The following is a 27,696-nucleotide window of genomic DNA, read 5'->3' on the forward strand; positions in this document are numbered from 1 at the left end:
CCTCGCACCGCTGTCCGCCTCTACGCAACCAGCTCCGCATCCGCCATCATCAGAATTTGCCTCTATCCTCAGTGAATTTCCTGAACTTACCAAACCTACCAATGTGGAACTTCCAGTGCGGCACACTGTGACGCACCACATCGTCACCACGGGTCCTCCAGCGTTCTGCAAGCCACGACGTCTTGCTGGAGACCGCCTCGCCACAGCTCGCAGAGAATTTGATCACATGCTGCAGTTAGGCATAATCCGCCCATCGTCAAGCAGCTGGTCATCTGCGCTGCACATGGTGCCCAAGCGTGACCCCGGAGATTGGCGCCCTTGTGGAGACTATCGTGCATTGAATGCCCGCACCGCTCCCGACCGGTACCCGCTCCCGCACATTCATGACTTTGCTACCACTCTTGCTGGAACAACCATATTCAGCAAGATTGACCTAGTCAAAGCATATCATCAAATTCCTGTGGAACCAGAGGACATACTGAAGACTGCCATCACAACACCTTTTGGCCTATTCGAGTATGTCCGCATGCCATTTGGGTTACGGAACGCAGGCCAAACATTCCAACGCTTCATCAATGAAGTCATACGTGGTCTGCACTTCGTCATCGCCTATCTTGATGATCTGCTGGTGGCAAGTTCTTCACCAGAGCAGCACGCTGACCATCTGCGGTTGCTGTTTTCGCGACTGCAGGAACATGGCTTAACTATCAACACAGCCAAATGTGTCTTTGGTGTTGACAACGTCGAATTTCTTGGACACCTTGTCACACCTGAAGGAATCAAGCCATTGGACAGGAAGGTTCAAGCTCTGCGGGATTTTCCACGTCCAACGTCGCTTCGCAAGCTCCGTGAATTTCTCGGGCTTCTGAACTTCCATCGTCGGTTCCTGCCGAATATAGCGCGCATCATTCTACCTCTGACCGACATGCTGAAGGCTCCAAAGGCACCATCTGCGATCTTGGAGTGGACATCCGAAGCAGACGCCGCCTTCCAAGAAGCCAAGAATGCCCTAACACAAGCCACCCTCCTAGTGCATCCCCTAACTGACGCGCCCATGCGGCTCATCACCGACGCCTCCTCCAGTGCCGTTGGTGCAGTTCTACAACAATTCCAGCACAATCTGTGGTGCCCACTCGGTTTCTTTTCGCAGAAGATGAAGCCGGCAGAAACTCGATACAGCACTTTCGACCGCGAACTCCTTGCTGTCTACCTTGGAATTCGCCACTTTCGCCACCTTCTCGAAGGTACCGTGTTCCATGTGCTGACAAATCATAAGCCACTGATATTCGCTTTCCGTGGAAACCACAGCACACACACGTCCCGGCAAATTCGGCACCTGCATTTTATTTCCGAATTCACGACCGACCTACGGTACATCGAAGGACCCGTTAATGCGGCTGCCGATGCCCTGTCACGTGTCGACGTGCTTTCCACTGCTGCTGTGAATTTCGACATCATCGCAGAGGCACAACATTCTGACCACGAGCTGCGTGACCTGCGTGCAGGGTCCACATCTCTCTCGTTTGCTGAGGTGCCACTGCCGTTCTCCTCCGGTACGATCGTCTGCGACATGTCAACTGGCTGTGCCCGTCCATTTGTGCCTTCCTCGCACCGTCGTCAAGTTTTTGGCAAGCTACACGACTCGAGCCATCCTGGTGTTCGCGCCACTCAGCGCCTCATCACCTCCCGTTATGTGTGGCCCGGCATCAACGCAGATGTCCGCCGCTGGGCTCGAGAATGTCAACGCTGCCAATGTGCAAAAACGACCCGCCACACCAAGTCACCACTTCAACCCTTCCGTCCGCCCGACTCTCGCTTTGACCACGTTCACATCGACATTGTTGGTCCGCTGCCTTCATCGCGCGGTAAACGATACATCCTCACCTGCGTTGACCGCTACACACGCTGGCCTGAAGCGTTTCCCGTACACGATATTACGGCGCCAACCGTGGCGTCCGTTTTCGTGGCCGGTTGGATATCTCGTTTCGGCTGCCCCAGCGTGGTAACAACCGACCGCGGACGACAGTTTGAAAGTGAGCTCTTCGGAGCGTTAACAAGCATTCTCGGTATCCGCCACATCCACACAACTGCATACCATCCGTCAGCAAATGGAATGGTGGAAAGGCTTCACCGCCAGTTGAAAGCCGCCCTCATCGCCCGCGACGCTCGAACTTCATGGGTCGACGACCTGCCGCTAGTTCTACTAGGTATTCGGTCGGCCATAAAAGAGGACCTCGGGTGTACTGCTGCCGAAATGGTCTACGGGACGACACTACGTCTACCCGGCGAATTCTTCGCACCACCTGCAGTCCCCAACCTCTCGCCTCCTGCCTACGTTGAGCAACTTCGGTCGCTCTTTGAGCGCTTGCGACCTACATCACCTCGACAGCCCTCCACTTACGACGTTTTCGTAAGCAAAGACCTAGCTGCCTCAACTCACGTTTTCGTGCGCCGCGAAGGCATCCGACCCGGCCTCACTGCACCGTACGATGGCCCGTTCGAAGTGCTACAGCGCGGAGAAAAGACTTTTACTGTTTCTGTGAACGGCCGTGAAAACGTGATTTCAATCGACCGTGTGAAGCCCGCGTACATGGCAAACTTGTGCGTTCCTCTTGCACTCCCCACTCGTTCCCCGCCCGATTCTCCCCCCATCCGTACCCTGCCCCGTGAGCAAGCACGTGTCCTGGGCATCAGCGCGACAGCAGCGACCTTTGTATCTATGGGGGGGAGCCCTGTAGTGGATCCGATTCCGCCGCCGCCGCCGCCGTGAGCGTCTGCACAACGAGCGGATGTTTATGTTCGCGGCGCCGGCCTCCTCCGCGTGGAAGTCACGTACAATAAAGTTTCAGTTTCACCGCCGCTCGGCTGCTCGCCGGTCGCTCTCAAAGTTCGTTCTCTTCTCTCTGCGCGCGTCTGTCTATAGCGGACGCATTTTCGCGCCCATATAATAACCGATAATGCGGCATCGGGGCATTGTAGTAGGCGGGTTATTTCACCATGGAAAACATAAAAAAGTTGATGGTGCAACAGCCTCTCATTGTTATAACCGATATATTGTGAAAACCGGCATCATTATAAGTGGCTTCGACTGTATACTATGTGAAAATCTGTGATGTGTTCAAAGTGTGCCAACTGAAGGCATGCATGTGTGGTTCTTGACAGGGAGGCCTGTGTGTGTGTGTGCAGGTGAAAGCATTTGATGTCGCCTGTCCCGAAAAAGGCCCAGTCTTTGAGATCCCCATCAGTGTCATCAAGCCCAAGCCGTAAGTTCAGCCTCAACACAAGCCTTCTCTTTGATTTGCATGTAACTATGGCTCCAGAGACAATAGGCTGCTGCAAAAGGGACCTCCTGATAGTATAGTAAAACCTCATTGATTCAGAGCTTATAAAAGTAGAAAAAATATTCAAGTTAATCTAATGTTGAATCAACATGCCTTTATTTACTTGATAAATTTGCACCCCCATTTATATTTTGCATAAAACTGGCACGCAAGCTGCAGTTCTTGTCGTCTCTTGACCGATAAGTAGTCACAGCATCGCTTGACATGCATTCTCATCCAAGTAGGTGTGCTTTTCAATACATCACGTACAGTCAGGTGGAAAACGCTAGAGATGACGGCATCAGGAAGTGTTTAAATTTCTTCTACTGGATCCTTGCAGTATCGAATAGTTGGTTTCAGCATAGTATTTCATTGGTTGCAGAGGTGCACGTGCACTGTACCACTTCAGCGTGCAGGTCTATGGTCTCCAGATTTGAGCTCGTGACTCTACGATGCAATTATTTTGTCGCCACTGAGTTGGTCGACAACTAATCATACATTGCGATGTAGCTTGCAGGTTCGATGTCAGTGTGCAAAGCGCAGTAGAATCACTTTTCATATTCGATGGCTTCCGGAGCATTTGTGACATCGCATGTCTTGCACTGATAAGAATGAGACCATTGCTTGGCATTGCTGCCACAAGAGAATCCGGGGTAATCACGGATGGCAACCATACAGTCCTGAATGCATGCAGCCAGTATGATGTCGTGCACAGTGCTAAGTCTCTAAATGCAAGAATAAATAGGCACCTAGCATTTCTGTCATTCCTGCACGGTTCCTGCTGAGGACTACAGTGTTCCAGATTTCGCTACTTTTTGGTTATTGCAACTTGGTTACTGCAACTTTTGCTGTATTTCATTTCACATTTCTCCACACTTAATGCACTCCGGTTGTTATCCAATTTGATTGGTGCACAGCCAAGCTCCTCCAAATTTACAAGCATTTGATACCATTAATAGTGCATGCACTTGATTGTACCAGAAGGTGAGTCTGAATTACCTAATTTTGCAAATTTACAAAGGTTGAATTTTTGAGGTTTTGCTGTACTACCGTAAAATTTTGTTCTCTCTGTCCCTGGCAAGCATGTCAAGTACATAGAACTCAAGCACTTAGCTTGTAAAAGCATTCAACGATTAGGAGGGTTTTGGGCCAATACGCTAGTCCCCGCCCCAATTTGCTCAATTGGTAGATTTACGGCAGCAGCTCTAATCGAAATGCATGGAAGGGAGAAATCATAAGGTTCAGCATCCACGAAATCAACTGTGATGACATTTCTTGTAATTCACCTTTCATGAATGAGTGTTACCTATAGGCAATAAACCAAAACAATTTCCTTTTCTTGCTGAGTTTTGGTTTTAGCAGGGAGCTCTTGGCTGAATGTATTCAGCAAACACAGAGTGACAGAGAGCAAATGTCATTTGCTGGATCAGAGCTGGAATGGTGGACAAGGAAGAGAAAGGTTGGCGCATGGTTTGCTTTGTTTTGAAGCATCGTCAGAGGGGAAGGAGTAATGCGACAAGTAATCCGACTCACCGCGACCAGATAGCGAGCGAATATGTTCGCCCCATGCTGGGTCCCAACGCCTGGTCGTTTGCGCGTACGGTCACGGGAACGGGGGCGCATTCGAAGGCAGGCCACGCGAGGCGGTCTCGCAGAAGCTTGGCGCATCCGCACAAGCTGCCTGCACCCAAATGGGAAAACAATTGCACTGCAGAAGGATTGAAAAGCGGCCGAGTTGCACTGCCCAAGAATGGAAACAGTTTTCATTGATATACTCTCAGGGCAAGCGACCCGTCATCGTTTGTCTGTGGTTGCTTTTTGCCTTTGTTAATATTGTTACGGATATGTTGGGAATATAGAAAGAATGTATTTACAATCTATATACGAAATCAGTCAGAGTAGTTAAGATGGCTGACCAGCAACAACACGCGGCAGCTAGCATCTCATAATCTTCTTCCTTCCTCTTTTTTTTAATCTTCCGTTACAGGAACCCTGGATACTGAAGCGCAGTCTCGGCGCATGTTAGGCGAAGAATTGCGAATGAAGAATAGCTTCAGCCACGAAATGTGCACAATGTCAACAGGTGTTTGACTTGAGTGGATCAAACTGTAATGGCGAGATCTAATAATTGACGTCGTCAACTTGACGCAGGACTTCATAAGGCCCTGTGTAGCGAGAAAGAAGCTTCTAGGAGAGGCCGACCCAACGACATGGTGACCAAAGGTGCACCTAAGCACCTGGGGCGAACGTAAAGGAGTACTGACACAAAAATTTGAAGTCGAGATAACTTGTGAGATCGATTCAGTTGGTCACACACACATCGTCTATAAAATATCAGCGGCGAATATCGCTTAGAACATATTTAAAATCAATTTTAAAGTATGTGCGCGCAGCCAACCGCAAAACAGAGCACCTTGCGACATTGACATCAAGCGGCATTGTAAATAGCCAAGAAAACCCTACGTCATGTGGCTATGTCATGAATTTTCGTTGGCTGCCATGCGGCTTACATGTGCTCTTCTCCTCTGTTGTTGCTTGTTCTAGCTGTTGTACTTGTAGTGGGACGCTCTCCGTGTCGCTGCAACTGCAGTTTTTGTCATGTCAATCGGTATATTTCCCACACTATCAGCTTGACTGCACTGCCACAACGTTCAACACCGATTTGTTGTGTGTTACCGTTGATCGTGGCCGATGCGAGGGTTTTGTTGAGGTTCGTCCTCGCCATTGCCGGCCACAATATCTGAGTCGCTAAGTCTAAAGCGCGAGACACATGGTGCGATTTTTCGTGAGATCTGTCATTTGGCGCATCGTGTGCGACTTGAAGCATGCGGCGATTCGGGACACATGGTACAAATGAGCGAGCAGCAGGTAGCTCCGCCCAGAACCGGCGCCCCTGCGTGGAAGTTCGGAATGCTGCGTAACTTCAAACAGAAAGGGAAAGCAACCGTATTTGCACAGCTATCTTGTTTGAAACAAACAATGACGATATAAACACATCTATGCGAGCACTGTAGACTTGTTTCTGCAAGGCCGCGTTAGCAGTATCAGATTCGTTGACAGCCGCCGATGGCCAGGAGCCGGCAGGCGTAGCTCACTGGGCCATCGTATTGGACATAGGTTGCGCTTGTGACACGATCGCTTGCAGCTCGTATAACGAAGCGCCTATGTTATTCGGCACAACGTGTACACAGTTATGTTACACTTAAATTGCAGGACATTTGATTTCATTGGCGCCGACAGAAGCAAATGAGCATGCCAGGCGAGCTTGCGATCGCTGGGAGGCGATGTAGTCCTAGCTCGCCGGCCATCTATCCAGGTCCGAAGGTCCTTACGATGCGTCCACAGCTCGTAATAAAGTGCCTAAATTCGTCAGCACTATCAATGCCTGAACATTTATGTTTCTCTTAAGTGAAAATCCGTTTAGTTTTCCCGGTGCCGTTAGTAGCAATGAGTAAACACGCCAGTCAGGCGAGCCACTTCGTATACAGACGATTGCTGGCGCTTCTGCGCTTACCGCGTCCGAGTAGAAATCACGCCAATGATTTACTATTTTGCACAACGTTTTATAATTCGCACTCTTTCGAGGTCACTCTATTCTCGAAGTTATTTTGTGTAGGAAACAAATTGTAGCCGATTTATGTGCTGCCGTCAGCAGCGAAAGAGGCCCGTGTTTCGACCAGGGAGAGAAAAAAAGACAGACATGATCAGAGCGCCGAGGCGCCCGCTCGCCGGCCCCGCCCCACCGCGTCTACCACGTGGCCATGACGTTCACGCTACCGGCGCTGTCATTGACTGCGGTCGTCTGACCGATGCGGCAGTCGCACTATGGTGGCTAGAAGGGAACACGTTACCACTTTGTTTACATTTCCGTTTCTCCTGTCTCGTTGCTCTCTGGAACCGAAACTTTGGCTGGTCGCTACAAAAAAGTCTGCAAATAATTACCTGTTGTGCTCTGAAGTAAACGAGGTTTTGTGCCGTAATTACTTGGTCAAAAACTACTCATTAAAGCAGAAAAAACCACGTGGATTTTTTTTGCGTCAGTACTCTAACATCGCGATGGCACCGGTCGTAATGCTCTTTTTGTATATGCTGCAAAACTAATAAATCAGATCGAGCGACTTGACACACATGTGAGCTTGATCGGTGACTTCACGAACGTACTCAGTTGCAACATGTGGCACAGAAGGGAGAATGGTGTCAAATGGCAATGTGGGGTCGCGACCATACAAATAAAAGAGTGAACATCCTGCTGTGTCTTGTCGGGACGAGTTGTACGCGAACATAATATAGGCCAGCGTGGCATCACAGTTGTGGTGATTGTTGGAGACGTACTGTGATAGCATCTCTGTAATTGTTTGGTTGAGACATTCCGTAAGACAGTTTGTTTGTGGGTGATAGGCGGTGGACAGCTTGTGCTCAGTGGCACAAGAGCGAAGGAGATCGTCCACAGCTCCAGACAAGAACGAGCGGCCGCGGTCTGTAAGTACCGTATTTACACGATTGTTAGTCTACTCGAATGTAAGTCGACCCCCCCATATCGCGTATGACAGGGAAAAAAAAAGAGCATACCTGCGGGCTCATTCTGTAGCGAAAATTTATTAGTAGCTGGCATGGTCACTGGACTACTACTCACTAGTGCTGCCATCGTCATTGCTGCTACGGTCCCACAGCACGTCGCCGCCAGTGAAATTCTGCATTTGCATACATACATGAGTCCATGCCGAAAGCACCCAACCCCACAGAGCCGTCAGGCTCTTTTGACATGTCTGGTTGCCGTAAGTTCGCGGTCTTCTGCCGCCAGCCACTCGTACTCTCGGCGCAGCAGGTCCTTAAAAGGCGAAGATCCAGGCTTGTCTTATGATCATGTCGCACGTCACTGGCAGGAACTGATCAAGCATTTCGGCGACGTGCTGTACTACGCCGCAAGCACGGCCTTCAGCTCCGAAAAGCGTGCGGACTTCGGCCTGCGGAAACCTCCTCGCTTGCCATCACAGGTGAAAATTTTGCTTCGCTGCTGTCGCCACTCTCGCACCATCCATTAAGAAACATCAAACTTATGGCCCGCTGCACAGTTATATGTTTCTTCAGCGTAAGGGGTGGCAGCCCTCTTGAACGCCGCTGTGAACGAGCGCCGTATGTTTAGTGGACTCTGAGCACTCGTGATGACTGAGGAGGAAGCACAGAAGCAGCACATGGCTGGCAGTCAAATGGAATGCACGAAACTAAAGAGCTACAAAGAAAGAGAAACACGTGAGCCACAAGCGATGTCTGCTCTTCCATGAACAATCGATACTCCCTGCAAGCGCCACTGTTCTAAAGGTGCCGCCGAAAATGGAACTGCGGCACTGCCATGAACTCTCGACACCCCCACATGAGTGTTGTGTGTGCTGTTAAAATTCTAAAAAATGTTGAAAAACCCTTCTGTAATGGGATCAAACGCGTGGGATAGCAGAAAGCTACAGGTGGGGCTGTAGAGCAAACAAAAAATTGGAACTACATTGTAGCTGCCCTGATGTCCCATTGGTCTCGCTTTTTTTTTTTCCGGTGCCATGTTTTGGTTTCGATTGTAAGTCGACCCTCCCTCTTCAGATATTCAAATTTAAAAAAAAAGGCTGACTTACAATCGTGTAAATACAGTAACTGTCGAGTTGCACCATGGTGGAGAATGACGTCGTGGAGGAGAAAATTGGCGACGTCTCTTGTGCAATTAGTCGGCGATGCATTTGTGATCGCGTAGCGTGTCACGTAATCAGTAGCAACGGCAATCGACTTATTCCCTTGAGTCGTCGTCGTCGGAAAAGGGCCAAGCAGGTCAAGGCCGACGCGAAAGAAAGGTTTAGAGGGAACCTCATCTCGACGGAGTCGTCCAATCAGCGGCAGGGAACGTTTCTTCCGGCGCTGACACAATTCACAAGTTGCGACATAACGAAACACAGAGCAGTAGAGACCCGGCCATAAGGGCCGGCGTCGTATGCAGTCATATGTATGCAAAACTCAAGGTGTCCCACCGTGGGTGCAGCGGGAAGTTGTTCGAGAATGAAAAATTGCTGATGACGAGGAAGGACAAAGAGCTACTCAGGGCTGTCAAGTTTGATATTGTGGCATTAGGGGATGCTGTCGTGCAGCACGAACATGTGGCACGGGCTATCAGTGTGGCCAGATTGCACTCCGGTGATGATGGACTGTAAGGATTCATGACGTTGTTGCTCAGCGTACATGTGGGTCATGTCAGTAAAAGCCATAACACAGGTCACCGGATCAGGTGCAGCAGGACCAGGGGGATCCACGGAGTGACGCGAAAGGCAGTCAGCGTCCTTGTGCAGACGTCCAGACTTATAATTGACAACAAATGAAAATTCCTCGAGCTGCAAAGCCCAGCGACCAAGCTGTCCTGTCAGGTCCTGGAGGGAAGACAGCCAGAAGAGGGCGGGGTGGTCTGTAACGACCGAAAACAAGCGGCCATGCAAATATGGCTTGAACTTGGCGACAGCCTAAAGCCATGCACTCCTGTTCTGTGATGGAGTAATTTCTCTCGGCAGGTGGCAGCAGGCAGCTGGCGTAAGCTATCACGCACTTGGTACCATTCTTTTGTTGGGCAAGAACAGTGCCGATGCCATGGCAACTGGTGTCAATGTGGACTTCGGTCGATGCACAAGGATCAAAGTGGGCAAGTATGGGAGGGGTGGTCAGAAACCCGATGAGAGTGGTGAACGCGTGAGCCTGCTCCGGGCCCCGTGAGAATGGCGTGTTCTTCTTTAGAAGATCTGTCAAAGGCCGAGCAATTTCAACCAAGTTTTTGATGAAACGGCAAAATTAAGGACACAGGCCGACGAAGCAGCACACGTCAGAAGCAGAACATGGCACAGGAAAACTACGAACAGTGCACACTTTTTCCAGATCTGGTTGCACACTTGATGCGTCAACAAGGTGTTCCAACACGGTAACCCGACAGCGCCCGAATTGACATTTCGTGGAGTTCAGTTGAAGGCCAGCTTTTCAGAAGACTGCAAGAATGGCAGCGAGTCGGGTAAGGTGGCTGCCAAATGTGGGAGAAAAAACGATAACGTCATCAACGTAAGAAAGATAGGTGGTCCGTTTGTAGCCTCGCAGAAGAGAGTCCATCATACATTCAAATGTCGCAGGAGCATTGCATAGGCCAAAGGGCATGACTTTGAACAGATATAAACCATCAGGCATGATGAAGGCCATCTTCTCGCGGACCATTTCATCAACGGAAATCTGCCAGTAGCCAGATTGAAGATCTATGGACAAGAAGTATTTACCTCCGTGCAAGCAGTCTAAGGCGTTATCGATGTGGGGTAGTGGATAGCACCTTTCTGCATGATCTTGTTTGAGTGGTACCTGGCAAAAATGCCAGGTACCATCTTTCTTTTTCACAAGGACGACAGGCGAAGCCCAAGGGCTGGCTCATGGTTTGATGACCCCTTTGCGGAGCATTTCGTCCACTTCTGATTAAACGATTCTACGTTCACTGTGGGATACATGATAGGGATGCCGGCGAATAGGATTCATGTCTCCAGTGTTCATACGGTGGTGAACAACGGATGTTTGGCCTAAAGGCCTGTCATCAAATCAAAGGTGTCACTGTACGATTCGAGCAGGAGACATATGTCCGTGGTCTGTGCGGAGGTGAAGTCAGGTGCAGTCACCTGTTAAGGAACCAGAGCTGTGAGCTGCAATTGGCGCTAATAAGCCACTCTCGGCATTCAGACTCTTAATTTCAAATTCAGAACCATCAGAAACACTGGCCAAGAACATGCCGGCTGGAAGCACTTGAGGGCACAGGCTGAAATTCAGAAGCGGAAGAACAATGCCGTTATTAGTAATCGTCACCAGTTTATGCGGGAGGGCAACGTTCGGGTTCAAAAGCACATCAATGATGGGGCAAAGGAAGCATTTACCGTCAGGAATCTGTGGCTGTGTGGTCAAAGAGATGTAAGTGACTGCCTCAGGTGACAGACGCACTTCTTGAAGTGAACACAAGTGTGGTGGAGCGGTGCTTGAAGCATCGGCGACTTGAGGCAGTTCCAACTGAAGAACGCCGGTTGCGCAGTCGATGAGAGCGGAATGATGAGATAAAAAGTCCAATCCGAGGATAATGTCATGAGGGCAGTTGTCGACCACAGCAAAAAGAACAGAAGTGGGGCGGCCAGCTATAATTAAACGTGCAGTACACATTCCAAGAACAACCAGCACGCCACGGTCGGCCACACAAAACATTCGGGCAGATGCTGGTATGAGGACCTTCTTTAAATGTCTGCGTATGCTAGCACTCACCACAGATTCATGGGCTTTAGTGTCGACGAGTGCTTGGACAGGTTTGAAGTTTGAAGTTTATTATAATTTTGACAATACAAGATTGTCATGGCGCCAGAGCAAAAGGCGAGACTATACACGCCTGGCTAGGCCCCTGGTGCCACGAGCACAGCAGACAACAGTGAAAAAAAAAAAAGTATACATATATACACATAATACACACATATACATACTTATATATACGAATGACACAATTATACATACAATAAATCACTGCAACACAATAAGTACAAATAATGCAAATGAAGAAATAAAGTACGTACAGAAAGATACAGGAAGGCCAAAAGCCAAATGGGAACAAAAAGTCTTGCAACGCATGAAATTGCATATCAGTCGAAAAACAGAAAATAAATTACAAAAAACAGGTGTCCATTGTTGGAAAAATACAGTTTTGATTTCTTTCTGAATATTGAAATGGTTGAGGAATCTTGCATGATATCAAATAAAGCATGCTCATCATTAAGTAAATTAGGAATCTGCCACTGTAAAAGCTGATTGCCGTAGTTGGTTCTAGTTTTTACCTTAATAAAGTTCCTAGCTCTTAAGGTGTAGTTAGTTGTGGTATTAGTATATATAGAAAAAGTTCTCACGATTACTTATAAATTCTACAAATGCTTTTTCGGATAACTTTTGTTTATATAGACTAGTGACACTCAAAATACTGTCCCGGTGAAAGTACTCAGAGGTATGTTCGTACATCGATAGGTTATGAATAATACGAACACACTTTTTCTGCATTCGGAATAGAGTTTCCAAGTTAGCCTTAGAAGTGACGCCCCAGATAAGTAGACAATAGTGGAATCTAGAATGACTAGTAGAAAAGTATAACTGACGTTTAAGTTTTAAAGGTAACAGCATGCAATGCTTATTAAGCATACCAATTAATTGTGCTATGCTACGTTTAATATAACTTACGTGATGCGTCCACCGTAGATTTTCATGGAAGAGTACACCCAAGAACTTGTACTGGGAAACCCTTTCAAGTGGTTTCAAGGTACGCCGTTTATTTTAACGTCAATTACGCTTCTCCTTGTGGGCACAGACAGAGAAGTTGCTGCAGTAGTAGGCAATGCAGCACCACCTCTGAGGGCTGCATTTCTCAGTTTTCCAAAAGAGTGTGGCCAAAAGCCACAGGGGGCAAAAGGCGATGTGGCTGCGGCAAACGAGACAGACATCCGCACGGCACTGGTGAGCGACTGTACCACGTGTTCCTAGCAAAGTTGTCGGCACTTTTAGACTCTGCGATGGGTGAAACATTGCGGGCATTTTCATCAAAATCGCGCTGGTTGGTCGGCCTGTGAAGTGTTGAGGGCCACGAGTTGCGACAGTATTGGGTGACATGACCAATGTGGCGACAGGTGAAACATATTGGCTGGTCGTCTGCAGTTCTCCACTCGGTCAGGTTGCGATAATGCGGAGAGAAGTGTCAAGGTGGAGTGAAAATAGCGGAAGGATGTTCGTTGGCTCTGTGGTTGGCTACAGCACAGACAGAATGTAGACCAATGTTTTCAAGTTCCTGGCAAACGATGGCTTGAACAAGGTGAACTGAAAAAGGGGTCGCATCAGGGCTACACGAACAGAAAGCTGCGGGCGCCATCGCATCCAGTTCACGTCTAACGATTTGCACCGCATGCTCTGATGGCGACACATGCTGCTGTGCTGGTTGACCTTCACACGTCAACGTCATGGCAGTATTGGTAAGTCTGGCGAATGGTTGCAGGATGCGTGGGCTTTCAGCCTGCTCGAATTAATGACACTCTTTGATGATAGCATCAACTGTAGAGAAGCTTTTGCACATGAGCAGATGAAAGGTGTCATCAGCAATTCCCTACAGCATGTGCCCAACCTTCTTAGCTTTTGTCATGTCGTGATCGGCTTTACGACAAAGCGCCAGCACATCCTGGATGTACGAGACATAGGACTGCATGGAGGATTGGGCATGGGAGGCCAGTTCCTGCTTTGTGGCAATTTATGGCCAGCTGGTTTGCCAAACAACTCTGTCAACTTCTCTTTGCATTGGTCCCAGCTGGTTAGCTTCTTTTTGTGGTTTTCATACCACACCTTTGCCGCGCCTCTTAGGTAGAACAACAGGTTAGCTATGCTACGTTTCGCCTCCGACGTGCGGTAATGCCGGCGCGGATGCAACGGACGCCAGGGCTTCGTTCAAAGCGGCGGACATTTTGGCCAGTTCAGCGCTGCCGCAACGCCTCCCGCCAAGCGCGTCCAGGCATGTTTCAATGCCATGTGTCTTCGTGTGTGTGTGTGTGTGTGCACGTTGGTGCCCACGCTTGTCAAAGCGCGGCAGCCGGGGAGAGGAGCTCCCCAACTGTGAAGCGAGGAGGTCTGACCGGCGCCGGCCCCGCAGATACGTCACTTCTTGTCACAACGTGTCTGTGCGGCGCCGTCACGTGCCCCTCTTTCAAGCCGTTCCTTCTTCCCCCTACTCCGAGAGTATAAAAGCAGCTGCCCCAGGACGCCAGGAGAGGTTTCGATTTCTTCCGTCGAGTAATGTGGTCTCCCGTTTCTCCACTTCGGTCGACCTGACCGGCCGCTCTTTTGCGATGCTAAAATAAACAAGTTGTTCTGTTAGCAGTCGACTCATCCTTTGCCAGGACCTTCGGATGCTTCCAGCTGTGCCCCAGGCCGCCAGGCCAACGCTACCCTTGGGGCTTGCGACCCAGATGCAACAGCTAGCATAAGCATAGGGTCCCAACTGTTGATACCACTCACGCATTCGTACAATGCCATTCGCTCTTCAACGTCGGTGCCATCGGTCCTGCAGTAGGTTCCAGGATCCTTGGGTTGCAAAACCACAACCAAAGGGGACAGCAACGTAACTGGTGATGGTGATGTTGGAGGCGGCAACGATGTTGATCCCGCGTCCTCACTATCATTCATGGTGGAGACGGTCACGCGACGTCCACTGCGGAGCTCACTTTCCAGCCGTGGTACCCAGCACCTCCACCAATATGTTACAGGGATGTTGGGAGTTTTGAAGCACTGTATTTACAATGTATATATACAAGATGAGTTAGAGTAGTTAAAGATGGCTGACCAGCAACAACACGCAGAAGCCAGTGTCTCGCAGTTTTCTTTTATCCTTCCGTAACAGTATTTTTGACAAGCTTGTCGGTGGTATGTTTCAACATTCATTGAGCGCTTGCTTGTGACAACATGTCACAATTCCATTGAGTCATGCTGTTGTTTAGCCACATGATGTTCAATACACAGGGTGACTGAAGAGGACAACTACCAGTGGCGTGTTGAGAAGTTGACCCTGCATCCCGGTGTGTCTCATCGCGAGTTCCTTGTTGCTCCAGTGGGAGCTACCTGGGCCTGTGAGTTTCCCCACTTCCTTCTTTCTCACACTCACCTTTTTTTTTTTTTGCCTAGTCCCTGCAGTGGAAGAATTTGTTGCATTGGCATGGTGTGTGAGTCAAGTATGTGAACATCCAGTGTGTACAAATGTCTCATTGGCCTGCCTCCAGCAGTAGGAGTGACCGCATGTTTCACGACTATTAAAGCTGGGAAAATGTAATGTTAATGGTAATTTGATGCTCATTTTTATAAAAGATGCAGAACATGTCTTGCTGTCAGAGGGCACTTCCTCATGAACCTGCCAACAAAAGGCTTTTCAATGTGCCTTGTCTCAACCATGTTATTGGCGGTCAAATGCTGTCACTCCTCGTGGCCTTAATAATCGGGTGTTCATTCTGTCTCTGCACACAGCTGTGCATTGTACCACACGGAGCAGTGCCTGCGGTGCTTTGCATGTAATCATGCTTAGCTTTAGCATAAGCATGTTCTTGAGGTTGTGTGGGATAACTTGTCTCTGAGGTCATTAGTACCTGCACATTGTGTTGTTTTCCGTCTCCAGATGGCATCACCACCCTGTCAGGGACGAGATTCCTCTGCTGTGACCTTTGCTGGAAGCAGTGCTGGGTCTTGAGATTTGAAAAAAATATAATCTGCCCGGTAGCTATCATGTCTATTTGCGTTTAAGAAAATAGCAACCAGCCCTTTGAGCCATAGAGTTTCCTACAATATACTACAGGCAACTCAGGCGCTGCAGTCGTTGCAGCACCAGTCGCAGTGCGGCGCTGCAGTTGCAGGCGCTGCGCCAACGATGCCATTTTGCAAGGCAGCAAAACAGAGACAAAGAATTCATGGTCAAAACGGCACCAAGATGGCGCAGGCAGGCCGCAAGGGCCAGGAATGGCGTCCGCGCAAACTTTGATTTCATATTGGGCATTTGCGCGTGTTTTGTGGGCCGCGGTGGCCTCAAAAGTAGCATTTTTTTTTACTTTGCTGTTCAATTTGGCGCCGGTAATTACAGAACAGGTACATTATGAGACATACAACCCAAAAATATTGTTCTTCAAAAATCGACCTTTTTGAGATTTTTCGGGTTTCCAGGGCCGCCTCACCCCTTAATTGACCTAGGTAAGCATACTCCTTCACAGACTCTATAGGCTGACTGTCAATCCTGAGCTCTTCTTCCCTTGCCCGGTTATTCATCATTATCTTTGTCTTCTGCTTGTTAATCTTCAACCCTACTCTTACAATGTCACTGAATAGAACATGTCATCGGCAAACCAAAATTTGCTGAGGTATTGGTCGTCGACCCTTACTCTTAAGCCTTCCCAGTTTAATAGTTTAAATATTTTTTCCAAGCCCGCAGTGAATGGCATCGGAAAGATTGTCTCCTTGTCTGACCCCTTTCTTTATACATATCTTCCTACTTTTTTTGTGTAGAATTAAGGTGACTGTGGAATCTCTCTAGACATTTTCCAGGGTATTTACGTAAGCGGTCTGTACTCCTTGATTGCATAATGCCTCAGTGACTGCTTGTATCTCTACTGAATCAAATGCTTTTTCATAATCTATGAAAGCCGTATAGAGAGGCTGATTGTACCCTGCGGATTTCACGATTACCTGATTAATGACATGGATGTGATCCATTGTAGAGTTTCCCTTGCTGAATCCTGCCCGTTCCCTTGGTTGACTAAAGTCCAGTGTTGCTCTATTCTATTGGCGATTATCTTGGTGAATATTTTATATGATACTGGGAGTGAGCTAATGGGCCTACAATTTTTCAATTCTTTAACGTCTCCCTTTTTGTGGATTAGTATAATGTTTGCATTTTTCCAGTTCTCTGGGACCCTTGCAGTCGATAGGCACTTCGTATAAAGAGCCACCAGTTTTCCAAGCATTATGTCTTCTCCATCCTCAAATAAATTGAGTGTTATTCCATCTTCTCTTGCTGCTCTTCCACGTTTAATGTCTTGTAAGGCCCTCCTGACCTCATCACTAGTTATAGGAGGAGTTTCTGTATCGTGTTCATTACTGTTTCAAATGGAGTTATCCTGAGTCCTCTGGGTACTGTGCAGGTCAGTATAGAATTATTCCGCTACTTTTACTATCATCAGATTGCTGATGATATTGCCCTGCTTATCTTTCAGTGCATACATCTTGGTTTGTCCTATGCCAAGTTTCCTTCTCACTGATTTCGGGCTGCGTTCATTTCTTACGGCTTCTTCAGTCTTTCTCACGTTATAATTTCGAATTTCGCTTACTTTCGCCTTGTTGATCAGTTTCGACAGCTCCGCAAATTCTATCTTATTTGTTGAGTTGGACACTTTCATGTTGCCTTGGTTCCTTGCCTCCCACTTCACTTGCTGCCTCTGTAGCCAACCTAGTTACGGTTTCATTCATTACCTCTATGTCATCTTCTGCTCTCCTTTCTAAGGCTGGATATTTGTTCGCAAGTACCAGCCTGAATTTATCTGCGTTCACCCTTACTGCCTCTAGGTTAACCTGTTTCTTTTTTTTTTACCACTTTTACTCTTTCTCTCTTCAAATTGAGGTGAATCCTAGCCCTCACTAACCTATGGTCCCTGCACTTTACCCTACCTATCACTTCTACATCCTGCACTACGCTGGGATTGGCAGAAAGTATGAAATCAACTTCATTCCTTGTTTCACCATTAGGGCTTTTCCAGGTCCACTTTCTGTTGCTATACTTCTTGAAAAAAGTGTTCATTATCCTCAGCTTATTCCTTTCTGCGAATTCTACCAGCATCTATCCTATAGCGTTCCTAGAATCGACACCGTAGTTGCCGATTGCTTGTTCACTAGCCTGCTTTCTTCCCACTTTTACATTGAAGTTGCCCATTACTACAGTACACTGAGTTTGCACTTTTCTCATCGCTAATTCAGCATCTTCATAAAACTGATCTACTCTGTCATCATTGGGACTGGATGTTGGAGCCTTAGCATTGTACTACTTTTAATCTATACCTCTTATTAAGTTTGACTATGACTACTGCTACCCTCTCATTGCTGTAGAATTCGTCAATGTTGCCCTCTATGTCCTTATGGATTAGGAATCCTACCCCGTATTGCTTCTTATCTGGGAGGCTTCTATAGCAGAGCACGTGGCCGTTAGTCAGCACTGTATACGCTTCAACAGTTCTTGTAATCTTGTTAAGGCCAATGATATCCTAAACAATGTCTGATAGTTCCTCAAAGAGTCCTGCTAAGCTAGCCTCACTTGACAGAGTTCGGATATTAAAGGTTGGCTGGTTCAGTTTCCATTGGTGGCCTGTCCGAGTCCAGAGATTCTTAGCACACTCTGCTGCGTTACATGTCTGACCGCTGCCTTGGTCAGGTGCTCTGCCACTGCTGGGGACTGAGGTCCATTGAGTAATTGAGTGAGTCATTTGGCAGGGAGTGGCTGAATACTATACCAGGGAGGCCAGTTCCCATTCTGATGAGGGAGAATCTTTGTTGAAGCTTAGTAGACCTTCCTAATTTGCTCTTGGCATCTTTTGCCGGTGTCAGGCGTCGCTGGGTGCGCACTTTGTTCACAGCACACTTTGTTCACAACGTGGGTGCGCACTTTGTGCACATCGCAGATCGCTTTGAAGATATGGTGGCTGCGCAATAAGCAACAGCTGCTGGAGTAGAACCCCCTCTCTCTCACCTGCACCCCCCCCCCCCATGCCTCGCACGCAAAAGAAGGCTGCGTGTTTCTGCCTGTCTTCCTTCCTCGTGCACGCTATATTGAGCCTGTTCGTCGGCTGACCCTCACAAGTCAGTTGTCAGCCTGTGTCGATAGGGCAAAAGTACATTTTAAATGCCCTATTTTGAAAAAATTGCCGCTAATTTTGTCCGCTATAGCCGATGTTCCATTGTAGTGCAGTTGGTTAAAAGTTAACTTTACAAAACCAACATCGCCCAAGACCAGCGTGCTAGCCGCAGACTGCAAGGACTGCCCCCAGAGCACGGACTTCTATCTGAGTTGACAAAGAAGATTGTGGTCAAAACAACCCCTCGCTCCAGCATTGTCATATCCGTAGGCACCAAAACGCCTGCCGACATAGAAGGCGTCATCGAGGGTGACCAACGTCTACTGCTAGACCGTGAAATTTGTGTCGCAAGAGGGATCACTCGACTGCATGGAGGGAAAACTGAAGTGTTGCTGACAAACTTCAGCTAGGAGTTCAAGGACATCAACAAGGGCACGACGATCGCGTACATCGAGGAAATTCTGGAAACCAGTAATGCGTTTATCCTCTCGAATTCCGCCGCATCTACCCCAACGACCATGGTTCCCGAACCAGACTACGACATTAATCCAAGTCTTCCCGTGATTAAGCAACAGCAGCTCAGAAGTCTGCTCTGACGATACAAAGGCTGCTTTTCGACGTCATCGAGGATTCGACAAACACCAGTCGCCAAGCATCCCATGATCACCGAGGAGTACGCTCGACCACTCCGCCAGAGCCCTTACCGAGTTTCGCCGCGAGAACGCGAAGCTATAAGAGAACAAGTCGACGAAATGCTGCGCGACGACATCATCCAACCATCGGAAAGCCCGTGGGCATCCCCTGTTGTTCTTGTGAAGAAAAAGGACGGAACCATACGCTTCTGCGTCGATTATCGTCGTCTGAACAAGATCACGAAGAAGGACGAATACCCCCTCCCAAGGATAGACGACGCATTGGATTGGCTCTGCAACGCTAAATACTTCTCCTCGATGGACCTCAAGTCTGGCTATTTGCAAATAGAAGTCGACGAAAGAGATTGCGAAAAGACCGCCTTCATCACCCCTGACGGCCTCTACGAGTTCAAGGTTATGCCATTTGGGCTGTGCTCGGCGCCTGCAATGTTCCAGCGCGTGATGGACACGGTTTTAGCAGGATTGAAGTGGCAGACCTGTCTCGTTTACTTGGATGATGTCGTTGTATTCGCCAGAAATTTCAACGATCACCTTAGGCGGCTTGCCACAGTGGCCATCAAGTCATCAGGGCTCACTCTGAAGCCAGAAAAGTGCCGCTTCGCTTACAATGAGCTTCTGTTCCTAGGCCACGTCATCAGCAAGTCTGGAGTCCGCCCTGACCCGCAGAAGACAGCTGCCATCGCAAAGTTCCCGCAGCCCACCGACAAGAAGGCAGTGCGTAGATTTCTTGGCATGTGTGCCTACTACAGGCGATTTCTCAAGGACTTCTCACACATCGCCGAGCCGCTGACACAGTAACTAAATGTGACGTCGAGTTCAAGTGGGAAACGCCGCAGGCCGACGCATTTCAAGAACTAAAACGACGCATGCAGTCGCTGCCCATACTTGCGCACTTCGACGAGCACGCCGATACCGAAATCCACACTGACGCCATTAGCCTAGGCCTCGGTGCCGTCCTAGTCCAGAGAAAAGATGGACATGAACACGTGATAGCTTACGCTAGCCGGTCGTTGTCAAAAGCGGAAGGCAATTATTCTACAACCGATAAGGAATGCCTCGCCATCGTTTGGGCTACAGCGAAATTTCGCCCTTACCTATATGGCAGGCCATTCAAAGTGGTCAGCGACCATCACGCGCTGTGTTGGCTAGCTAACTTAAAGGACCCTTCAGGACGGCTGGCACGGTGGAGCCTCACACTACAAGAATACGACATCACTGTAACATACAAGTCTGGACAAAAACACTCAGATGCCGATTGCCCATCACGCGCCCCCGTTGACCCGCCGCCGCAAGATGACGAGGATGACGACGCCTTCCTTGGAATAATAAGCGCGGAAGACTTCGCCGAACAGCAACGAGGAGACCCCGAGCTAAAAGCCCTATTCGAGTATTTGGAAAGGCACACCGACGTTGTCCCTAGGGCATTTAAGCATGGATTGTCTTCGTTCACGCTTCAAAACAACCTACTCGTGAAGAAGAAAAGTCTCACCAGTCCGCGCCAGCGACCTTCTTGTTGTACCGTCAGCGCTGCGTCCAGAAATACTGCACGCCCTACACGACGACCCAACCGCTGGGCACCTCGGATTCTCCCAGACGCTGTCGAGAATACAGGAAAGGTATTACTGGCCGCGTCTGACAGCCGACGTCGCCCGTTACGTCAAGACATGCCGAGAGTGTCAGCGAGGCAAGACACCACTGACAAGGCCAGCAGGATTACTACAGCCGATCGAACCTTCTTGCCGACCATTCCAGCAGATTGGGATGGATTTGTTGGGGCCATTTCTGATGTCAACATCCGGGAATAAGTGGATCGTCGTGGCGACGGACTATCTCACCCGCTTTGCTGAAACTAAAGCTCTACCAAAAGGCAGCGCAGCCGAAGTGGCGAAATTTTTCGTTGAGAACATCCTGCAGCGACATGGTGCTCCGGAAGTCCTCATCACCGACAGTGGAACGGCTTTTACAGCAGAGCTCGTCCAAGCCATTCTGCAGTACAGCCAGACAAGCCACAGGAGGACAACTGCCTACCATCCGCAGACGAATGGCCTCACGGAACGCCTGAACAAGACCCTTGCCAACATGTTAGCAATGTACGCGTGGGACGCGGTCCTGCCATCTGTAATCTTCGCTTACAACACGGCGGTGCAAGAAACAACACAGATCACGTCGTTTAAGCTGGTTTACGGCAGGAACCAGACGACGACGCTCGATGCCATGCTGCCCCACGTCACTGACAAAGAGAATGTTGACGTCGCTAGCTATCTCCAGCGCGTCGCAGAAGCCCGACAGCTCGCCCGCCTACGGATCAAGAACCAACAGAGGACCGACAGCCGACACTACAACCTCCGACGATGCTTCGTCGAGTACCAGCCCGGTGACTTCGTTTGGGTTTGGACCCCGATACGCCGACGAGGACTGAGTGGGAAACTATTGCTCCGCTATTTCGGACCCTACAAGGTCATTCGACATATTGGCGCACTGGACTATGAGGTCGTGCCAGACAGAATTTCGCATTCACAGCGGCGCCGCGCTCGATCTGAAGTGGTCCACGTGGTGTGGACCACTTTTACGCACGCTGACGAACTTCCTTATTTTGTTGTTTTCTTCGCAACGGGTGTTTTCTTTATTACCTTCGTTTGTATGCAGCATCGGGTCGATGCTTTTTAAGAGGGGGTTATTGACACGTGTACTTATCTTTATTGGGCAACCACGTTTCGCCGCCTAACAAATGTTATCGCACAGCGCGGGACGCGCCTGCATGCATCCGAAGTTTCTAGAAAGTTATCAATGCTTGTATCCGGCTGTCTGTTGTCGCCGAACCTTGTGTTATCAGAGTTCATCGCCTGACGCAAATGGTGTAGAACTTTGCGGAAGGCACGCGGGTCTCAACGATTAGTCTGGCACATTCGACCACTGCTGTATAAAAGCCGACGCGCTTGGCCCGCTGATCAGATTTTCGACGATCGCCGACTGTGTCCGCCGCTATCGTTGTGCTATAAGTGTAGCCTGATTTGTGGGCACAGGTTCGCCCAATAAAATTTAGTTTTGTCGTTCACAGTGTTGCTACTGTGTTCTTCAACGTCACCACCTCGTGACAATATAATAAGAATGTCTAAAAGAGGTTATACGCAGCGCAGTATTGCTCTCGTGACAGGCCGCCCTTTGAAAACGGCGAACCGAATTCTCCAGGCTTACCAAGACGAACGATGCATAAATAATGCGCCGCACCGCAGATGACCCTGATCAACAATGAACGACCAAAACCTTTGCATCGTGGCTGCCGTCAGCGGCAAGCCATTTCAAAGTGCAAAGGACTTTCGAGGTGCTCTTGGCTTGGACAACTTGAGCGACAGCACGGTACAACGAAGGTTTAGAGAAGCAGGACTGTGAACTCGCATCACGGCATGGAAACCTGTGCTCACCGCAGCCAGCAAAGCAGCTCGCCTGAGGTTCGCTACTGAACACTGCAGCTGGAGCGAGAGCGAGTGGAAGTATGTAGTTTTCTCTGATGAGTCCACGTTCTCGAGCCGCTGGGACCAACGAAAGAGAGTATGGCAGACCGCAAACACATGCATTAGTCTGCAGAATATACAGTAGGTGGCCGCCAGAGGACGCGTGTCGGTGATCGTCTGGGGTGCGATTTCCCACGAAGGCCTAGGCCCACTAGTGAGAATAGATGCGAGGTTCACCAATGCTGCGTTTGCACTCTGCTCGAGCACCAGATGAACCCCTATGTATTGAACGGGCCGCACCCGGATGGTTATTTTTTTCAGCAGGACTTGTCTCCCGTTCACACATCGAAGGATGTGGCGTGCCTTTTGGGAGAGCGAGGGGTAATGCAACTTCATTGGTGCGCGAAGGGTGCCGACATGAACATTATAGAGCACATTTGGGGCCGTATGAAAGTGAACCCTTCGAAGAGATCACTAGAATTGGCAAACTCCGACCAACTATGGGAAGCAATAGAACATGAGTGGAAGCGCCTTCAGCGTGATACCGCATTCATCGAGGTTCTCTACACGTCGCTGCCCCAAAGAATGGAGGCCGTCGTTCAAGTCGACGGTGGCATGAGGCGTTATTAGGCCACCAACGAACAAAACAAAGGACGAGTATAAGCTGCAATGACGCTATCGCCTTATTTCAGTTGCTTCAATACCTTTTTAATATTCGGCAAGCGCCAATAAACTTATTTCGAACTCACCCTTAAAGACCATTTTCCCCGATTTACAAGATTTACCACAAAGCAATATCGAAGCCAGGAAAAGTGCTACCTTTTGTAACGATTCGGTGCAAAAAGGTACCAGTGAAGCCATATCGAACAGTGTTATCACTGTCTGCTGGTGATGCGAAGTTCCGCACTTTGAAGACGCGCGGCGGGAATGCGAACAGTTGTTAGAACAGCGTCCCCCTTTCCATTTTGTTTCCGACGGCGGCCGCTGCGTATCACCCATATAGCTGGGTCTGAGGGTGTTTTCTACGCGTTCCTGTGTTCCCTTTCATATTGCTCATAATAGTACACACTGTTGCAGCATTGCCAGAAATAAGTTGAGGAAATACATGTGCTTACCTCAGTTAATGTTGTTGTGTTTAAGTGAGTGAGGGAATGCATGGTGTGTTCTCCATTTTGACAGCCAGGCAGTAGAACACGTTGTGGGGCTAGTTCGTTCATAGCGTTAAAAAACTGTAGTGCCAACAGAAACAGCACACCAATGAATAAACAAACAATAACATGACAAGGCGCTACTTGCAATTATTTATTGAGGTTTCAGCGAAAGCATGGGCTTTCGCTGAAAAATTGTTAGCTTCAAACTTGCCCCATTCATTGCGAGGCCTGCGGGAATGAAGATAAGCAAGTATGTAAAGCAAGGCTTCATGATACGACAATCATGTTTAAAAGCAAAGATATTGTGATGCCACCAGCTTAAGAAAACAGGGGACACCTGTGTTAGCACCACGTCTTTGAATATTTACAGAAATGAAAGCATGTTCTTATGTAGGTTTTGGATATTGTTTTATCTTGTGATTCTCTTCCTACACATCTTCTGTGTTTTCGTGCGAGTGTATTTGCATGTTTTCCCCCTCTCCCCATGGCTATATATTCAGCTGCTTGTGACCTAAAATAAATAGTTGCAAGTAGTGCCTTGTCCAGTTATTCTGTGTTTTTTCACTGGTGTGCTGTTTCTGATGGCGCCACATCTTTTGAAAATTGACATCCAGGGGTTGTTGTTCCTGGACATTTATGTCATTCGACGTTCACATACCATTTGTGGAGCAGGAAATGCAGACAGCAGCAGCTGAGAGCACATGTTTGATGCAGGTGTACAGCTCAAGTCTCGCGACTCCCAGAATGTGGCCCACGTGGTCGTGCATGCGATGCAGCTGCAGCCAATGCACTCCTGCGAGACCGCCGAGTTCCAGAAGACTTGCATGCTGCCTCCACTGGCAGAAGCGTCACATGCGTTCGCTGTTGTGGTGAGTGCTGAGGAGCCACTGTGGTCAGTGCTGGTGGAGAGCACGATTTGAACTAGAGGTTTGCAGGGCCATTTTGCCTGCAATGCGTGATTAGGGCTGCTAGGTTTCACAGGGGACAAAATGTGATGTGACAAAGGTGCAGGTTGGCTTGGCCTGTGGTGAGTGCAGTGTATTGTCGTATGTCACAACAGGAGGAACAGACGCTGATTTCCTAAAGTAATTTCCTGCAATGATTGAGATTCTTGACATCAGGCTGGCAATAATAGGGAAGAAACTTTCCACAGGAGAATTGTCATATGGTGCATAGCATTCTTTGTAATCATTTGTACTGTACCCTTGAAACCAAGACTGCCGTACCTAAAGCAATAAGCAACCCTAAAGAATACACTGCAGTCCGCTTATAATGATATCAAAAAACTAAAAATTTGGTTGTGACAACTGATCATCGCTATACCTCAACTTATATATATAAAAAAAAAGTTGCCAAACATACTTTTGTAGCTTTAAAACCAGATTTGCAACTTGTGCTAAAAATAGTTGTATAAAGCAGACTATGAAAAATAAAATGCTTATTTATACCTCTAAACAGCATATCATGTGTTAGCATGCTCAAATAGTCAGAAACCTGCACTTGCTTTCGGGGGATTTTCAAGTTCACAACTACAGTGTGCATCACATCCAGCTGCTGTGCGAACACTAGCGGCAATAATTTTGTTCACACAGCATCAATGAGCGACTCGATCGACAACAGTGCACTTCGCATGAACATTGGGGTTGGTGTCAAAGATGGGTCATTGCCAATCTTGACACCCCCGTCACACAGCGCTGTCATCTGTCACAACAACGATCGCGCCGTCAGTGATCTCTCTACATAACCAGGCAGCGCTGTCTGCACTCAAACTCCTCCATCGAAGCACCACCTGTTTCATTGTGAGTAGCACGTCGAATAATGAAACCTAATTCAATGCATACCATGTTGAAATTATATTATGGAAAATACAAAGGCACACAGATGTGCACACAGCATACCTGCCAACCCTCCCCATTCGCCCGGGAGACTCCTGATTCTTACTGAACTTTCTGATTGTACGATCACTGTCTGATATCTCCTGAAAAGTGGTCTCTGCTCGCACAATAATGGTTTTTGCGAAACTGGCACCGCGGAATCTACAGCCACATCGTAATCGTTAGTATCACCAACGGCTGCACTAGCACCATCGGTATCATCGACTAAGCAGCCGACTACGGTGCCTAGTAAGCGGACCAAAGCCAGAACCAATGTAGCTCTTGCATTTTATGCATGCCTTCCTCCGTGGTGCATTGTTGCTGCTGCTTGTGTGTATTATTAGTGTTGGCTAGGCCATGTCTGTGCGGTGCACCGTGTAAAGTTCGAATCCCATTGTGCTTGATGTCATGGCGCTATCAAAGCCCAAGAAAAGGCATTTGCAGAAGTTTTTGCGATCTTATACTTCTAAATTTCTGTGCTTTTTAACATCAAGAAAAGGAGGAACATTTTGCATTTTGTACAATGTGTGGATGCGACGTCAGCGTGTCTCACGGTGGCAAGGGCGACTTGAAACTGCATGTTTCCACGGCGAAGCACCAAAGCTATGTTTGCACTGCTGAGCAGCAAGACAACATAGTGAACTTTCCTTGGAACAACTGTGACAACAATGTTATACGTGTGGAGTGCCTGTTTACAGGATTCCTCGTCGAACACAACCTACCCCTTAGTATCAGCGACCACGTTGGGCCTCTCCTACGGAAAATGTTTAACGGACAAAGAATTTGTTCTATATCAGAGAAGTCATAAACTGCACTAAGCAAAAAAGTATTGAGCAGCAGCTCATACCATGTCACACCTGTTAAAGCCACCTGTAAGTGGTTCCAGGAGAGAGGGACAGAAATTTGTAACAAAACAAAAGCTCAAAGTGTCGGACTTCCAAGAGAAGTGTGCAGATCTGCGAGCCTACCATGTTCAGGTGATCGAGGCATAGCTGTAAGATGACTATTAGTGGAAGGAGGTAACATGTTTTCACCCCTTTGGACTCTGTAGTTCCCACCAAACTTAAGTGCTCAAATCTTCCCCCCTGTCAGAGCCTGTTTTGTCAGAAAATGTAACTGGTTCATGTAACCATAATTGCGAGTTGGCCTAGTTGGAACAGATTCATTATTTAAAGACTTTTTGTGCGTAAAACAAACAGGGACAAAGAAGAGGAGCAACACAAGGACAAGTGCTTTCTAACAACAGAAAGCATTCCTCCTTGTGTTGCTCCTCTTCTCTGTCCATTTGTCTGCGTGCAAAAAGTTTTAAAATAATGTTCATGTAATCATTAGCTGAAAAAGGTAGTTTAATTACTGTCAGTATTACTGAGAATACAAAGTAATCGTTAAAATATGAAATTACCAGAAAACATAATTGATTACATGTAATTCGTTATGTACAAGTCTGATAACAAGCGCTCGAACAGAAACGGCAGCTGCGCTTGCAGTTTTGAAATGACACGTGATAAGAACCGGGTGCTGTTTTGAAAGAGCTACAAGAGGGCACATTTCATTCTTTAGGTGGATGCTTCTAATGGAAGTTTGGAGCTAGGTGTGGCTGTGCAGGGAAACGAAAAACATGACATTGAAAATCTGTTTTGCACATGAAAGTGCTACTGAACTGTAACTGCTTACACCAGCTTCAACACGATTAATTTTTTAGCACATTTAAGGGCGAGGACCATGTATAATGAACTATATATTGTGGGCACTTATTGAGCAAATGCAGTTTTCGGAGGAAAACTGCATTTACCAACAGTACTACAATTCCTCCAGCGC

At 48.2% G+C, this 27,696-nt stretch overlaps 1 protein-coding gene across 1 annotated transcript in view; it reads left to right on the forward strand.

The window, feature by feature from the left end:
• TppII (Tripeptidyl-peptidase II) overlaps positions 1 to 27,696 on the forward strand; it is a 263,290-nt gene that overhangs the window by 152,886 nt on the left and 82,708 nt on the right. Inside the window, exons 15-17 of the mRNA XM_065443152.1 lie at positions 3,187 to 3,263; positions 14,889 to 14,995; positions 24,719 to 24,873. Coding sequence (XP_065299224.1) covers positions 3,187 to 3,263; positions 14,889 to 14,995; positions 24,719 to 24,873 — 339 coding nt within the window. The remainder of the gene's footprint in view (positions 1 to 3,186; positions 3,264 to 14,888; positions 14,996 to 24,718; positions 24,874 to 27,696) is intronic.

Source organism: Dermacentor albipictus, chromosome 1, assembly GCF_038994185.2.
Source record: "Dermacentor albipictus isolate Rhodes 1998 colony chromosome 1, USDA_Dalb.pri_finalv2, whole genome shotgun sequence".
Taxonomy (NCBI): domain Eukaryota; kingdom Metazoa; phylum Arthropoda; class Arachnida; order Ixodida; family Ixodidae; genus Dermacentor; species Dermacentor albipictus.